The sequence below is a fragment of the Botrytis deweyae genome (assembly GCF_014898535.1).
Source record: "Botrytis deweyae strain B1 chromosome Unknown BDEW_032, whole genome shotgun sequence".
In the NCBI taxonomy this organism is placed as follows: Eukaryota; Fungi; Ascomycota; class Leotiomycetes; order Helotiales; family Sclerotiniaceae; genus Botrytis; species Botrytis deweyae.
The window spans coordinates 412,135-430,771 of NW_024066239.1; the positions used below are offsets into that span (position 1 = coordinate 412,135).

The 18,637-nt window shown below is 28.7% G+C and overlaps 1 protein-coding gene across 1 annotated transcript; it reads left to right on the forward strand.

The window, feature by feature from the left end:
- Positions 1-2,548: 2,548 nt before the first annotated feature.
- On the forward strand, positions 2,549-7,887 carry EAE98_010033 (uncharacterized protein; the record flags this gene model as incomplete). The annotated part of the gene is made up of 7 exons (XM_038957654.1): positions 2,549-3,266; positions 3,518-4,027; positions 4,080-4,250; positions 4,303-6,238; positions 6,291-6,447; positions 6,513-6,823; positions 6,945-7,887. The coding sequence occupies 7 exons, from the start codon at positions 2,549-2,551 to the stop codon at positions 7,885-7,887; spliced, it is 4,746 nt and encodes a 1,581-aa protein (XP_038806117.1).
- Positions 7,888-18,637: the final 10,750 nt, after the last annotated feature.

The following is an 18,637-nucleotide window of genomic DNA, read 5'->3' on the forward strand; positions in this document are numbered from 1 at the left end:
AATATCTGAGGCTACCTACTTTTGGAATGATAGAGCACTCACTACTATGTACCTACTATACCTACTAAATTTCTATGTGGGAGTGTGACAGTTCTTATAACATTATGGGATCAAGTTTCAATCCTCAGTAAATATAATCCATATAAATTCGTACAGATACCTAGCGGTACCGGTACCTCGTAAAGGATGGGAGGATGGCTCGAGGATGGATAACAAACACACCTCGCCAGAGTCGCCACCCGAGCGATGGTCAACGGTCAACCAACCCCCACTTCATTCCATGGCCATTCAATGCTTGCTTATCTAATCCGTACCCAGTACACCAGGAATTTGAGGGGACCTTTTAGAAGATACCCTTACAGGTCCCTAGATTAGATTGAGATATGATAGACAAGCTACCGGGTACTAGGGAGCCCTTTCTCCACAGGATCATCAATACTGGTATCAATAGTATCCATCACATGATTCACATCGCTGCTGAGATTTATATGCTTCCTCGGCTTCCATGACTTTGTAGATTCCTACCCACATAATATTACAGAAAAACTTGGCTATACCGGACTGGGATATACCGGAATCCTGGATATACCGGACTTTTTTAGTAATTTTTCTGAAATTTGTATGTAAATACCGGAATTTCGATCAAAACCGGTATACCGGACACTTTTTTCACGAATCCGGTATAAATTTTGGTGGCAGATTTTGCTGAATAAGCTGTATTTTGGATGAGTAAGCTTGATTGGCTGTTATCACATGATATTCTTTCAAAAATATCGGGGTTTAGAGTTGAATTCGGCTCGAAATCGGATATAAATTTTGGTTAGAAAGCTTGGACCACCATTTTTTATACCGGAATCTTCTTTATACCGGATTTGATTGGTCGAAAATTTCAGTCCGGTATAACCAAGTTTATCTGTAATCAAAATAAATACCCGACCGATCAACACTGTGGACCCCTCTTTGGTACTTGGTAGAGAGACCCTCTTGACCCTCTTGACCCTCTTGACCCTCTTGACCCTCTTGACCCTCTTGACCCTCTTGAACCTCTTCGATCCTCTCCTCTTTGAGACCCTTTCGGCAACTCAAAAATTTCGATTTCTTTACTCGTATGCTTGCTTGCTTGCATGGATCAATTTCACATGATCTACGGTAGTAAGGGCGGGTATACTACGCACATTGTTGAAGCCATTTTCACACTGGTGAAAAGAAGTGATGGGACGTTTCGTACAGTTGTCACGTTTGATCACAGCGTACAGGTTATCGACCGGGATCTGAGGTATTCTCGAGAGACTGAGAGACTGGTAGACGGAGGTGAGAGACTAAGAGACTGGGCTGAGAGGCTGAGAGGCTGATGACTTCTTTCGACTCGAGGAGGGTCAAGAAGGAGGGTCAAGGAACACGAGCTACCGGTATTACACCACACATACCGGTACCTACCCACACATTCATTCATCACTCGCTATGACTTTTTGGCATGGCCACCCACTCACTACACGATGAAAACGGATCTGATAATCAAACCTTATTAAATCGCAAGTCATTCTCGTAAAAACCGAAATCGTAGATACCGAGGTAGGTAGGTAGGTTTGTATGTGTATGTGTGTATACTCGTACATGTATGTATATGTTCAACAGATGCTTGACTGTCTCGAGACTGTGCAGTATATTGGCCCTTTGTATTTGTACACAAGGTCAAGGGATCCAGGTGAGTACAAAGTTCTTAATCGAGATTCTAGATTATCTGTCTAGGCGTCTGGGTTGTCTAAGTACGGACTAGGCAGGTGGGTAATGATTTTATGGCTTTCTTCACTCTTCATCACCAAACTTCACTTCAATCTGGCTGGAGATGATATTCAACTCAGACTTCACTCAGACTTCACTCAGAACACAGAGTATATACCCAAATTGATATGTACTAGCCATTCAAAACAAGGATATACAACAAATCTCAGTCGATACGATAAAAGGCACAATGTACATATAATATGACTCGAGCAAATGAAAATGATCAACTGTCCTAAAATCTTTTACTCCATTTCTCTTTCTCCGCTATTTTTTTTTCCTTCTGTTCCAAATCCTTCTAGTCTGGAGTCTAGGTCGATAAAAAAGCATCAAGCTTGCTCTAACGCCGTTTTAGTCCATTTTCAAAATCCGGATTCAGCCATCCAACCACCCAGCGAACAAACTCAAATGTGAAATTTTGTTTCCTTTTCCCTCCTTGATCAAATGAATTTACCTATCAATCTAATCTATCCGTCCTTGCGAATATCATCTTTTCGAAACCAGACTCTATACCTAAGTACCTAATTGTGTGCACGATTGAATCAATTGATAGTCGTCTCAGATTGACGTGGCGACAGCCTCAAAATCCCTATTCTACCACCTACTATCAACAAAATGACGTCTTAGCGGCGTCAAACCACGAAGAATCTGCGAAGAGTGAATACATACACTCGACGAGAATATCGGATGAGATCGCGAGATTGGGGGAAGTTTGGATATCTTGAAGAAACCACAAACAAACATCGCGCCGAGTCCTTATTCAATCATGGCTGTCGACAACCACCCTACCCACATCGACCTCCCTCCTCCCCTAGTATCGCCAAATGAAACCGCAAAAGGCACCCCAGTATCAGACTATGAGCGACCGATGTCACCTTTACATATGCCTCCGGGGCAAATTGATGGATTGGATGCTTTGAAAGCCCAGGAATACATGAATGGGCGACGAGGATCCGGTCAGAGTAGCAATTTGCATCTACACATACCGGGAATGGTTTCACCTGCTGATGTAGCATTTTCGGCTATGCACTATCTGCCATACCCTGTAATTGTCTTGAATGGCTCCAAAACGGTGGTTCTCGCGAACGAAGCCTCAGCGAGGCTACTGAGTGTAAATGATGGCGAAAGTGAAGCAGAAGAAGACCAACAACCGGCGGAACGATACAAAGGTCAAACTCTTGCCCAACTGGGTGTTGACATGATGTCAGATCTCAAGCCGGTATGGGTTACCTGGGATTTGTTCTTGGACAGTCTGGGCGACGAAATCAACGTCCATGCCAATGCACAAGAAACGGTGTCTTCGGAATGTGAAGGAGATGTGACACCAACTGCAGAAAGAGCCGATCCTCAAAATCGATTTGCGACGAACGCTGAGAAGAAGACATCCATGGTTCATGATGCGGTAGTGGAAGTTGTCATCACAGCTGGGTCGATCACAGCATCCACTTTTGCAGGACGGACGGCCAAGAAAATGGCAGATAGACGTAAGTATTCTTGTCACATTTTTTGCTCCATGCATTTTGATGCCTTTTCAGGCTTCTTCTGAAGACCATTTTACTGCTCATTATTTAAACATGACGACCGGATGTTGGCTTTGATGTCCAATACTTTTTATCGGACACTTTGAGCAGAATTGTCATATCAGTACAATCAGCTCAGAAACATTCTTCCTCTATTTACCAGATTCACTTCGATCACTACGTCGTACGTGGAATATCGAGCTAACAGAATACAGATTCTTATGCCAAGATGATCATTAGTATTTTCGAGATCGAAGATGAAAAACACTTTCTCTTGACCTTCACGAGTACTGAAACTAATCAATCTGGACTACCTAGCCCGAAGCGAAGCTCGAGAAAGATTCACAACCCGAAGTTCAAAATAGGTTCTAGTAATGGCTCCAAATCTTCAAGCACTCTATCACGTTCAAACCCATCATCCGCAAGCTCTGAACATGGTTCCAATCATGATTCAAATCAGGGATCTAGTGGCTCTTCTGCGATTACTAGTCCTACGAATGCACCCATGTCATCTTCTCCGTTTCCACCTTTGGGTCCTCCATCTCGCGTCAATAAATCAGGAGCCCCGTCAATCCTACAGAAAGTAATTGTGTTAAAAGATGCACTGTTGGATAACACCGAAGTTCCTATCCTGGCCATGTGGAAGGATGAAAGCTTGACGATACCGAATAAAGCTGCAAGGAGACTGTTTGCGAGAGAGGCCGACATGTCAACCGTTAAAACTGGTATGATTGTGCAACTCTTGATGTTTCAATGGCAATGCTAACAATTCCATAGGGTTTGATTTGGTTCAGAAGTGGCATTGCTATAATCATGATTTTTCGGAGGCTCTAGATCCGGCAGAATATCCTATTTCAATTCTCGTCAGAACACAAACACCATTTTCTAGCCGCTTGCTCGGGGTGTATGACCCTGATACTGGGGAAAAGATTCTATATGATTGTTTAGGTATGAAGAGGCCCTCGAGAACAACACGAAATGTAGTTGACCCTTTGTGCAGGAGAAGCAGTTCGAGATCCAGATACTGGCGAGTTTTTGGCTGGCATTGTTACTTGTAGGGATATCACAGCTGTGACACAACAGATCGCCGAAATAAAAGAGGCTGATGAGCAGAGATTCCAAATGATTTGTGACAGTATGCCACAACTCATTTGGACCACTACTCCCGATGGCATGCATGACTGGTTCAGTCAGCGATGGTATGACTATACGGGCTTAACCGCTGAAGAATCTCTGGGTGAGGGTTGGAAATTGCCATTCCATCCAGATGACATGGCGTTGACAAAGAAGCGCTGGCTGCATTGTCTAGAGACTGGCGATCCCTATACCACCGAATACCGTTGCAGAAAACATGATGGAGAATGGCGATGGATGCTCGGACGAGCTGTTTGTATGAGAAATAAAGATACTGGCAAAATCCAAAAATGGTATGGAACATGCACGGATATCCATGAAGCTGTCATGTCGAGATTCGAAGCTAAACGACTTCGTCAACAATTATTGTCCGTCATTACACATGCTCAAGTTACACTGTTCTCAGTGGATCGACATCGTAAAATCAATCTCCTCGAAGGCTCTTTCATATGGGATCTTGAGAGCGATGTAGGATCTAGCGATGAAAGTGTGGCCGGTAGTGGTAAATCTAAGGGAAGTGATTATATTGGAAGGAATGTCTATGAAGTCTTTTCGCACCCCAATAATCAAAGGCAACGACATGACATGATTCCTTCTTCACTACAGCCAATTGAGGATATACTGACTGGAAAGACAATGGAAGATATGCAGGAACACGTGATCGACAATAGATGGTATCGAACAAAATTCGTTCCCGTTCTAGGCAAGAAAGACGGGGGCGGCCACATCAATGAAGCGTTCATTGATGGTGTTATTGGATTATCTATGGATATCACAGAGATCAAGGATCGAGAAAACGACCTCCAGATGCAAGAAAGGGAGAATACAAGACTTCTCGCCAACGAAGCAGCTGCCAAAGAAGCAAGTCGTTTGAAGAGTCAGTTCCTTGCCAACATGAGTCACGAAATTAGAACTCCCATCGCGGGGGTAATTGGAATGGCCGAGCTTCTGACTGATATGAATCTCGATGAAGAACAACAAGAGTGTGCTGAAAACATCCAACGTTCTGCCAACGCACTTCTCACAGTTATCAACGATATTTTGGATTTCTCAAAGGTCGAATCTGGCCGATTAGACATTGAAGAAGTCCAATTCTCTTTATCAGTTGTGGTACGAGATGTTAGCAAAATGTTGGGGTTTGCCGCCGAACGAAAGAATTTAATGTTTGAATCTAACATTGCTGTCGGGGTTGAAAGGGATCTGATTGTTATGGGTGATCCAGGTCGCGTTCGTCAGATCATCACGAACCTCCTTACCAATAGTATTAAATTCACCAGTGAAGGAAGAGTCAAATTCTCGGTGATAAAAGAAAAAGAAGATGCAGATACTATCGAAGTGAAGTTTGTAGTTGAAGATAGCGGTATTGGAATCGAAGAGGAAGTACGAAAACGTCTATTCAAACCTTTCAGTCAAGCAGATTCATCAACAGCACGAAGATTTGGTGGCACAGGTCTAGGCCTCACGATCAGTAAAAATTTGGTGGATTTGATGCATGGTAGAATCATCTTGGAATCATCCTTGGGGCAGGGTACAACAGCAACTTTTTGGATTCCATTCAACAAACCACAGTATCACGATGGAAATGTCTTGATCGATATTGGGAGTTTGCCAGATCGGTTACAATCTGAAATGAGTGTCTCTTGTGGTAGCTCAGATTATGACGTTGGCCCATCACCTCAAAAGAATCCATGGGAAGTGTCTAAACATCATCGGTCTGTTAGCATGACACCTCCTGTTGTGTCAGAGCTAGAGATGTCTTCTGCTGACAGGGCAAATGTCAAAGTTCTTGTTGTGGAAGACAAGTAAGAGAAGTTCACATCGAGATGAGGGTCTCCGTGCTAACATGTTTTATAGCGCTATCAATCAACAAATTGCCTTGAAAACTATTCGAAAATTGGGCTTTTCCCCTTCGGCTGTCTGGAATGGAAAGGAAGCTCTCGACTATCTTCTTGCGGCAGATTCCCCAAACCCACCTCATCCAAAGCCAGATATTATTCTGATGGATGTACAAGTAAGTTACCCAAGGCTGCCACAGGTTCGCTGCCACTCCGAGGGCATTGCGCTAATGAAATACAGATGCCAATCATAGACGGATATCGCGCCACGCATATATTACGCCACCATTCCCCCTACAGTTACTCGACACGTAATATCCCAATCGTAGCCATGACGGCGTCAGCCATTCAAGGCGATCGCGAAAAGTGCCAAAAAGCGGGTATGGATGATTACCTAGCGAAACCTGTCAAGGGCAAAACATTGGAAAAGATGTTGGTAAGATGGGCAATTAATAGGAGAGTGCCGAAATCGGAAAGCGAGGTTGATGATGGAGGTAGTGATTGTGCAGAGGGGGATAGTGAGAATTGTTCAAAGAAAAGTGGGAAATCGAAGTATGTTTCTCTGCCTTCCCTTCTTTTCTCTCCTCTTCTCTTCAAGCTTTTATCTCTTTCGCGAAGTTTCAGGTCTTGTAGAAATAGACAGCCAAAAACGGTGTTAACACTCACGCTTTAGATTTGACCGACGCGCCTCAACGAGTACCGCTCGCAATCGTTCATCAAAATCCATAGACATGAGCGAAAACCACGCACTTAAATCCCCAACATCTTTAAAAGCGCCTAAAAACCTATATCAATCACAATCCCAAGCATCCAAACTCGAAGCCGACTCGAAATTAGTCGACGCAACGAAACAAGCCAAAGATTCAATCAAGCCACTCCTCGAACATCCCCGTCCCACGAAAAGCGAGCGCAGTAATTCCCATCGTCTGACACTCCCACAGCCAGAGGATGAGGGGGAAAGAGCCGCGAGAAGAGAAGGATTCGAGGAAAAAGCTAAAGAGTTACGGGATGAAAAATTGGTCTCGGCCGCTGGTGATGAGCATGGTGACATCCATATCCATGGGCATGGGCATGGAGAACCAAAGGGCGTGGGGGCAGGTGAAACAGCAGCAAAACCACAACAGCTAACGGTAGAAAATGTGGAGAGGTTAGCAAGACAGGAAAATGAAGAGATGGAAATTGCTGCAAAGTTAGACCTTGGGGTTGGGAATGGACATGCAAGCGCGAATCAAAAGGTGAAGCAAAACGGACACGGTGAGACTGGAAACCCTGGAAAAGGATCAGGGAGGGCGTTGAGTGTGCTTAGGGGCGACAGTATGGAGGTTCTGGGAGATACGTTAATGGGTGATTCCAGTCACGGAGACTCGAGTGGGGGAGGTACACAAACGCCGACTTCGATGCCGATTGCGGATAGGATGGTGTCCGAGAGTCCGGGAGTGATGGAGAGCGGGACTGGCGGAGATTACTTGAGGGCGAAGAAAGGCGATGGCAATCAAAATGAGAATGCAGAAGAGAGAAAGGACAGCAAAGATAGCAAATCAAGTCGTCCAAGTGTAGGAAGGCGATGGATGGATAGTGAGGTTACTGTTCGGGGATCACCTGCAGAAGAGTCTTAGTGATATATTCAACTTTGAAACTAGATGGGTAGGCTGGTGATGTTGCATTGCCAGTCGAATGATATATATGGTACGATATTGCAAAGAACCCCACATCGGGATCGGGAAGGGAATAATAAACGAAGCGAGGCGTTTTGGTATTCGGATTTGGAATTGCATGGTATACGGTAATGCATTACACAGGGTGGTATTTCGTTTGCATTGGGGCCAGTTGGTTGGGTCTGGCAATGGTTATATGCATATATCCTGGATGGTTGAAGGGGAGGGGTATGGAGGAATTGATACACACATCCATATACACAGGCCGACCAGCTGTGTATACTGTAGTTTGAATAGGAACATGGGAAAAGTTGAACGTCGAGATATATGATGCATAGTTGTTCATAGCGTTTCTGTATTGTATGATACAAGAAGTGGATAGGCACGCATATCCTGCGTGCTCCGTAGATACATACCACTCAGTACGCCTAAACCTCGAGCCACCAATTCAAGTTATCGTTCAACTTGATATCATCTGTTATAATGTCCTAAACGGCGCGAGATTTACATGTCACGATATTCAATGTATCGGATTGCACGATTTTATTCTGTAAGCTTGATCACGTTGCTAACCACGATGTTCGTTATAGTTGAAATAGGTTTGTAAAATGAATTATGCTCTAATTATATCATTTTATACTCATCATTTATGAAAAGAAATCCTTGAAGTATAAATTTGTAGGATTTCTCTTTTCTTGTTATTATTGTAATAATTTGAAATCCGTGAGACTCGTAGTCTGAAAGTTCTTCTCCCCGTATAATTAGTAGTAATGATGTAATATACAAATATGATGAGTAGATTCTCAATCTTAAGTTCAATAATCCTCTTGGAAAGTTTTTACTCGATTCTTTGAAATAATCGTATAATAAATCTAGAGTATATTTCAATTGTGTCTTCAATTCCTAGATCGCTAATTATTTAGGAAATCATTGGATTATTTAATAAAAATGGGAATAATTATTTTACTTGATTGATTATTTAGATAATACAAATTTTCAATTAATTAAGTTCAAAAATTTATTAATAACCTTAATGGCCCAAGTGGGAATACGGAACGATACCCCCACTGTACCCCTATGAATATGATATCTGAGCTATACTTCTAATTGAATATTGTACTCTATCTTGATATAATGGAAGTATCATTTATATAACTTGTATATTATTAAAGTATTGTTTATTAGATTTTATAATATCCTTATAACTAATTCCTATAAATCTTGAAATTATAAATTAAAATCCTTGTAATTAGTTCTTATAGATTTTAAAACTAGTTTTACAAAGTTTATAATATAGATTTAAAAAAAAGATTTTTATTAAATCTTTAGTATTAAATATTTAATAATTTGAAATAGATTTAAAATAAAATAAACTATTATTCAAGAAAATATAAAAAATGTAATTAAAAAATCTAATATAACTTGATTACTAATCAACTTTTATATAATATTATTGTTTATTATATTAAGATTTTATTATAAATATAATAAATTTTATAAATTCGAAATCATTATATAAATATAGTCTTATAAATATAGATTTTATTAAATTTGAATAATTCAAATTATACATATTAATCCCTAAAATAGTAGTTTAAATCGAATTTCAGGGTTATAAAACTAATATTAATTAAATACAGTTTTTCTTATTTTTTTTTTTAATATTATAAAATTCATTATATTATTATTATATTAAATTTCTAATAATATTATTATATTATACAATTAATTCAATATTAATTTTAATATAATTCGATTGAAGACTTTTTTTCTTTAAATTTTTGATTGAATATAATATTAATACTATTCAGGAATTTGAGTAAAATATAGAGATTTGAATATAATACTAGTATTATTCGAGTATTATTTAGAGGTTTGAATATTATTCAGTAATTTGAATATTATTTCGAGATTCAGGAATTATAGAAATACTATTAGAATTATATTAGCATTGTATTTCCACTATATTTATCTTCTGGCTTGTTCCGTTAAGGAATTTACTTTTAGAGAAGACTTGAAATATATTGATTTACGAAATAGATCTAAATAGTTATTTAATAATTTTGAGTATTTAAGATAATATATTATAAATTACTCTTTCGCTCTCTAAAAGTGATTTGATTGATTTTATACTTTAAAATTAAGAAGTGATTTATTTATTATTATGTTCTTTAGATTTCATTATATAGATTTTATTATATAGATTTTATTCCTCATATATAGGATTTAGAATTTAGTTTATAATTGAAAGCTAATTGATTGAGAAAAAGTATAGATATTTTATTTATAAATATCAGAATATTTGAATTTAAGAATTATTAAATCAAAAGTAAAGAATTTATAATTTTTTTTTAGAGAAATTCTAGAATTTTAGAAATTAAAAGTTTTTCAATTCTTTTAATTGATTTTTTAATTAATTATTTTCTTTTCTTTATTATAATTTATTAAGTATATTTATTAAGTATAATTTATTAAGTATAATTTATTAAGTATAATTTATTAAGTATAATTTATTAAGTATAATGTATTAAGTATAATTTATTAAGTATAATTTATTAAGTGATAATTTATTAAGTATAATTTATTACAGTATAATTATTAAGTATATTTATTAAGTTAATTGTATAAGTATAATTATTAAGTATAATTTATTAAGGTATAATTGATTAAGTATAATTTATTAATGATTTTATATTATAATTTATTAATTATAATTTATTAATTATAATTATTAATTATAATTAATTGATTTGAAGATTTGAAGATTGAAGATTTGAAGATTTGAAGATTTGAAGATTTGAAGATTTGAAGATTTAAAGATTTAAAAATTTTGAAGATTTGACAAAATTGAATAAATATTTTTAAGTAATGTAATGGTTAGGATTTGTAATTAAAAAGATAAGAAATTTAAAAAAAAGGAAAGGGGAGGGGATTAGATAGAAGAGGGGAAGGGGGATTAGATTCATTACATTTATTAGATTCATTATATTTATTAAAAGGGATTAGATTTATTAGAAGGCATTAGATTTATTAGAAGGCATTAGATTTATTAGAAGGGATGAGATTTATTAGAGGGAGTTAAATTTATGAAGAGGGATTAGATTTGTTAAATTTATTAGATTTATAAAAAAGAATTAGATTTATTAAATTTATTAGATTTATTAGATTTATAAAAGGGGAATAGATTTATTAGATTTATTAGACTTATAAAAAGAGATTAGATTTATTAGAGGGGATTAGATTTATTGAATTTATTAAATTTGGGCTTGAAGACGCCTTCGGCGCCCTTATGCGAGCCAGAAGCGAGAGGCTAGCGAAATCTTATTATTATTCTTATTATTATTCTTATTATTATTCTTATTATTATTCTTATTATTATTCTTATTATTATTCTTATTATTATTCTTATTATTATTCTTATTATTATTCTTATTATTATTCTTATTATCATTCTTATTATTATTATTCTTATTATTCTAGATTGAGTTTATTCCACTTCAGTTAGTTTTGAAACTTTCATTTTAAAGAGTTTCAAATTTTTAAATAGCTTTAAAGCTTAATACTGGAAATCTTTTTAAAAATTAGTATTTTAAAATTGTATGGTATGAATGTAAGTATAGATTTTGAATAATATTAAAAATAACTATAAAGTAATAGTAATATTAGTAATAATAACATTGATTGGTATCCATCGAACCAATATAAAGCCGACCCTAGAAACCTTCCAAAAGATATAAAAATATACTAAATTATAAATTTATTTAATACTCTAGAAAGCAATTTATATATATAGAAATCAAAATCTATTTAAACAATTCCTTCTTTACTGATTAAAATAAAACTAATAATATTTTCGAAATTTTAAAAAACTAAATATAATTTCTAGGAAATATAAACACAAAATTATAAGGCATATATTTATATAAAATATCTATTAGTATTGAAAAAGGCTTTTATTATATTTCTAATTGCTATTTCATTAAATAAAGGAAAAATAAAATCTATTTAAAAAAAAAGAAAAAGGAAAGAAAAGAAAAAAAAGGAGAATGAATATTATTAGTAAGAATAGATATTGATATAAAATCAAATAATTGAAAAGAATTTAATTAATATTAATAGTTATAATATTAGAAACAAAAAGTAATCAAAGCTTTTTGTTCTCAATAAAAATAGAAATAAAAATAATTGTTTAAATTATTTTTGAAATTAAGTTAATGATATCTGATATAATATTAAATATTCAAAAGTTTTCTAATAATTATAAATATATTTTAAATTTTTTTTCGATATTAGAACTTTCTATAATATTATATAAAATCTTTATATCCTATATATATAACTAAAATATAATATAATATCTTTTTTAATTAATTTAATTTCAAAGAAAATTTAATTATGTAAATAAAATTCTATTTATTATATATATCTAAAGAAAATAGATTATTATTTATTTTATTACAATTATTTTATTTGATTATAAACCTTTTAATAATAATTCTTAATTTATTAATAATAGATACTAATACAAATCCTAGATTCTAGATAGATTTGTAAGCTTTAAAATTAGCAAGCTTATTAACAATCTCATTTCCTTTAATATCTATATATCTAGAAAACCAGCAAACCCTAATATCAAAGATTTGTATAATATTTTAATAAATATAAAAGGCTTATTAAAAAAAATCAAATATATTATTATATAAATATTAGATTACGAATATATTATTATATAAAGCTATAAATATTATTTTTTAAAGAAAAAAAATCCTTAAAATATATTTAAATTCTATTTAAACTTCAATTGCTTTTAAATTAAAAAAAATATTATTAATCAAATTTAAATTAATAAGTATTTGCTTTCTATTTTAATATATTACATATTTATATTTAATAAACTTTTTTTTATTAATAATTTATTTAAAATTCTTCGAAAAGATTGAAATTTTATTAAAAGAAAAATAAGATTATTATTCTTTAAAATTAATAATTATTATTCCTTTATTGATGTTTTTAATTAAATCTGTTTAATATTTTCAATTGAATCTATTTGATATTTTAAAAAGAAATAAAAATATTGTAGTGTAAAATATATAATATTAAAAAGGATTGTTTCCAAATATTGAATTTTCATTTTAGGTTTTTATTATTGATTAATATTTTCATTTTTAATGATAAATAGAAATATAATCTAATTAATGATAAAATAGGAAATATTTATTAATTAAATACATATAATAAAATGAAATATAATTTTATTTAATATAATATTAATAAATAGAATATTTGTTTTTCTAAAAAGAATGGTTATTGGGATAGTTTTACAAATAGAAAGTATACTTTTGAATATTAAAGCAAATATTTGTTCAAATAAATCAATATGTTAATTTATCTAAAAGGAAAAAATAAGGTTATGAATAATATATTGAATATAAGATGATTTTGTTTTATTATTTAATTATATTTTAGTTTTATAAATGAAAAAGGAAATAATATAAATAATAATAGTTTTATATAGAATTGAAATTGAAAAACTATTAATCATTTTTGTGAGATTATAAATATAATAAGTTATTGTTTAAGCTTTAATAGTTTTTATAATAATATATTTTTTGAAAAAAAGTTTTTATTAAATTAAACTTCAAATTCTTTTAAAATAGATCATATTTTATTGTTGATTATAACAAGTAATATAATAATCCATTCTTTATTAATAATATAAAAGAAAATAAAATCCCTTTTTTTTTTAATAAAACAAATTATTTCAAATTTTTTAAAATAAAAGTGATTTTGTTATTATTATTTTATTCAAAGATTTTTCTTATATTATTTATTAGAATAAGAATATTGAAGTTTAAGAATTAAAAGATTTGATATAGATCAAGGTTATTAATATATTGAAAATATAATTTTATATTATATGATATAAGTTTAGCTAAATATAATATATATAAAATTAAAAAGAAAAATGTCACCGCGCCAACTACATTGCCTTCATGCCTTAGGCATAGACCATTAACATACCCTACTTCCTATAAAAGGACGTTACCCTTTTATAGCTCTTTTATTCTTATAATATAATATAAGTCTTTATTTATACCTTAATAGTTTATACTATTTCTTTAAAAACTATTCTAACTTCATTTTTACTTTAAGCTTATCGAAGTTCTAATCTGATTATATCAATCAGATCTATTATTATCTTACTATATATTCTAATTACTACTATTCTGGATTTAATTACAATTACAATTAATCAAATATCTATATTTAATCTATCCCCTTGAACCCTATTTTTGAATTATATTCTCAACTCTATCAAAACCAATATCTCCCTATTTATAGATTTGTTTAATAATCTAAATACTATATATTTTATAATTACCTAAACTATATTTAAATCAATTAAATTGTTTATAAGTATATTTTAAATCTAAGCTATTAATATTTAATTCAAAATCAATAAATTAAATAACATAATCAATATATTGAAAATTGTTATTCAAAATAATCTATAGATCTTGCTTTATTGAAAGTATTTTATTATTCCTAAAAAGTTTAATAATAATAAATAGAATATTATAAAATATTAAAATTGATATATTCTATTTCAAAATATTATTAATTACTATTTAATTACAGATTATAAGAATAAATTGAAATTTCAGAAAAGTATATTCCTTATTAATCTATTTTCTAATTCTATTTATACAAATAATTAAATACATTTTGATATAATTATTAATAATCCATATAATTTCAATCTTTAATCTTCTAGATAATATATTATTATAAATATTTAAAGCGAATTGAATAAGTAATATTAAACTTTTAATCTTTTTTATAAGATTTTTATAGATTATAATAAGTATAGGATAAAAAAGATTTTATTTATTAATTTTATTATTGAGTTTAAATAATTGGTTATTAAATATAGAAAGATTATTGAATAATAGATTATAGATCTCAAACTTAAAGTTTTATAAGAATTAATTAATATTTTAATTAATTATTTTAATAAACTCTTTAATATTGATATTAATATATAAATAGGTTAATAATAGAGTAGTTATAATAATTTAGAAAAAAAGGCTTATCTTAATAACCAATAAAAGAATTAAGATATTAATTTTAATTATAATTAATTAAAACTTTATAATAAAAAATAGGTTATTACTACATTTCTTTTTTCTATATTTAATTTTTCTAATAATCCAATATAATTCAATATTGCTCAATTAGATTAATATCCTTTAATTTATTATATTCAAAAGTAATATATCAATCTCGGTTTTTGTTTTTATTGTAAAAGGTCGGATTATATTAAAAGCAATTATAAAAAAACAAATTAATAATATAGAATATAATATTAATTCTAATATAAAATATACCTTTTATATTAATTGTTTTTTTATAACTAATCAATATAAGAATCTTAGATCCTATTACAATACTACTATTCTTTTATGTTGGAATTCATTTCTATTTATTAATCATTTCTTAATTATATTTTTATACTATATATTCTCAATCTCTTTTTATTTCATCTAAATATTTAATTTAAAAGGATATATTGAGGGTTTTATTTATTTGAAGAAAAAAAAAGTTTAATTCCTTTATTAAATATATTAAAAGATTAATTTTAGTTTACAATTATAAATCGAAATCTTTTATGGAAAATTTATTTTTATAGATGAAAAGATTAATTATATTTAGGGATTTTTTATATCTTAAATTAATAAATAACAAATTTCTTGAAATCCTAATAAAAATCTTTTTTATATCTAATATAATTATTTTGTTTATTAATCTTATGAATAATAGAATTATAGATTATAGTTTTATTAATAAAAAAATCATTTTTAAATTTTATATATCTACATTTTCTCTTTTTCATATTTATTATTTATTTTTAATTAATAAAAAACTCTTTAATATTCTTTTTTAATATATATATTCCTGGATATACAAATCAATAATTATAAAAAGATTAATTTATTCTATATTATTATTTTATTAACTACAAACTCTATAATTCTTAGTTTTTTATAGCTCTAATATTAAAATCCTATCATTAATTGATTAATAATAATACTCAAATTTATATCTATATATTACTTAAAAGATTATTATTTTATTAACTTTATAATAATTATTATTTCCGATACAGAAAACAATTGAAAAATAATTTTACTAAAAAGTAATAAAATTATATCAAATATTTTAGAACCTTTTTTATAAAAACTTATTCTAAAATCAGCCTTTATTTCTGATATAGTAAACAATCAAAAAATAATTTTATCAAAAAATAATAAAATCATATTAATTAATTATAAATTTCCTTTTTAAAAGCTTATTCTAAAACCAATCTTTATCAAAAAAATATTAATAAAGACTTTAAAACTATTTTATTATTATTTCGAAATCAATCCATAATTCTTAAATTTGTTACTAAGATTTTAAAAATATTTAAATCAATCTTGAGAAATATTCTATTAGTTTCAATACTTTTAAAAAAATCTACCTAGATAGTGAAAAGTATAATATTTAATAAAAATTGAATAATATTACCTAGGTAGATACTTTATTATTATTAACTTTATTTAGTTTTATAAAGATCAGAATATATTTATTAGAGAACTAATTTGAAAGAAATTGAATATTATTTATAAGTTATATTAAATAATAATAAATAACTTTATTCAATTATATTGTAATATTACAAAGAGCAATATCAAGAAATTCATAAAGAAAATTGATTATTCAATATTATTTATAATTAATATTCAAAATAAATTATTATTTTAATTATAAAATCTATATATAGAATTTCTATTCTTATTTGTTAATAAGCTTTTCTCTAAATATTTTTAGGATTATAAAATTAAATTTATATTAGATGAGAAATTATTATATAATAAAGAATATTCAATATTTTTAATCAAATTTTAGATTATTTATAAATAATTTGATAATAATTTAAATAAAGAATTTGTTTGTAAATCTCATTTTGAATCAATTATTTTATTTCTATTAGCTATAAAATCTAAAGGGAATATTTAAATTTATTAAGATTATTATAAATTAAACAATATTATTATTAAAAACTACCTAGGTAACATCTTTTACTATTAATCAAAGAGATTTTTAACATTTTATATTATATAAAAATCTATATCAAATTGAATATTATTATTGTATTTAATAAATTAAGAATTATAAAAAATTATAAATAAAAAATACCTAGTTTTTATAATTCACTTTAATCTTTTGAATTTTTGATAATGCTTTTTGATTTTTATAATATTTTTATTTTATTTTAAAATTATATTAATTATATCCTTTTTACTTTCTTAAATAGAAATTATACTATATATTTAAATAATATTTCAATTCACTCTATTAATATTATAGATTATCCAAATAAAATTTAGAAGATTATATAAAAATTGATTGATATTAGTTTAAAAATTAATTTTGAAAAATACAAATTCGAAATTATATAAATTAAATATCTTGAATTGATTATTATATGTAATAAAATCAAAACAATTCTTAATTGAAAGTTATTAAGAAAATTCAAAAACCTTTAATATTTTCTTGAATTTAATAATTTTTATTAACACTTTATTTATAATTTTTTTAAAATTATAAAATTATTTAATTATTTATTAAAAAAAAATCTATATAGCATTAAATCACCAATTATAAAACTACTTTTAATAACTTGAAATAAATGTTTACTTTTGTTCTAATCCTTATAATATTCAATTATTATTATTATATAATTATTAAAATAAACACTTCTAATTAGATTATATAAAGAGTTATTTTTTAATATAATAATAAAGGCTGTTTATAATTAATTACTTATTTTTCATTAAAATATAATATAATTGAATATAATTACAAGATTTATAATAAGGAGCTATTAATAATTATTAAATCCTTAAAGAAATAAAGATTTGAGCTATATAGGATTCAGAAATCATTTAAGATTATTATTGATTATAAGAATTTGAAATATTTTATATTAATAAAGATATTAAATCAAAGATAAGCAAGATGAACAGAATTCCTTTTAGAATTTAATTTTCATATTATATATTAATTAGATTATAAAGCAATTTATTCTAATATTCTTAATAAAAAAATTAAAGATTATTTAATGTATATTAATCCTAACAATAACCAAATTAAGAATTGCTTATAAATAATATTTTCAAAACGAGTATTCAATATAATTATATATAAGAATCTTATTAAATAAGCAAATAATACTATCAAGCTTATTATAACCTCTATAAATATAATCATTTCCAATATTAAAAATTAATCAATAATCTCATTAAAAAATATACGAATTATCTATATTAATTAATAATATATATAAAATACTTCAAAACCCTATCACTCATTATTAATCACTAATGATTAGAAAAAATTTCAAAATAGCTTTTCAAGATTATAAATTGATTAATAAATAGATATTCTACTAAAATCGATCATTGATTAATAAATAGATATTCTACTAAAATCGATTATTGATTTTTCTATTTACTAAGCTTTATATACAAATCATTTATTGAATATATTAAATCAGATTTGTTAGATATACAGATTATATTAAAACTATTGATCTCGTTTTTTATATATATTAATAGTTTAATATAATAAAAGAGATTAAAGCTTATATATAAATCTATTAATTATA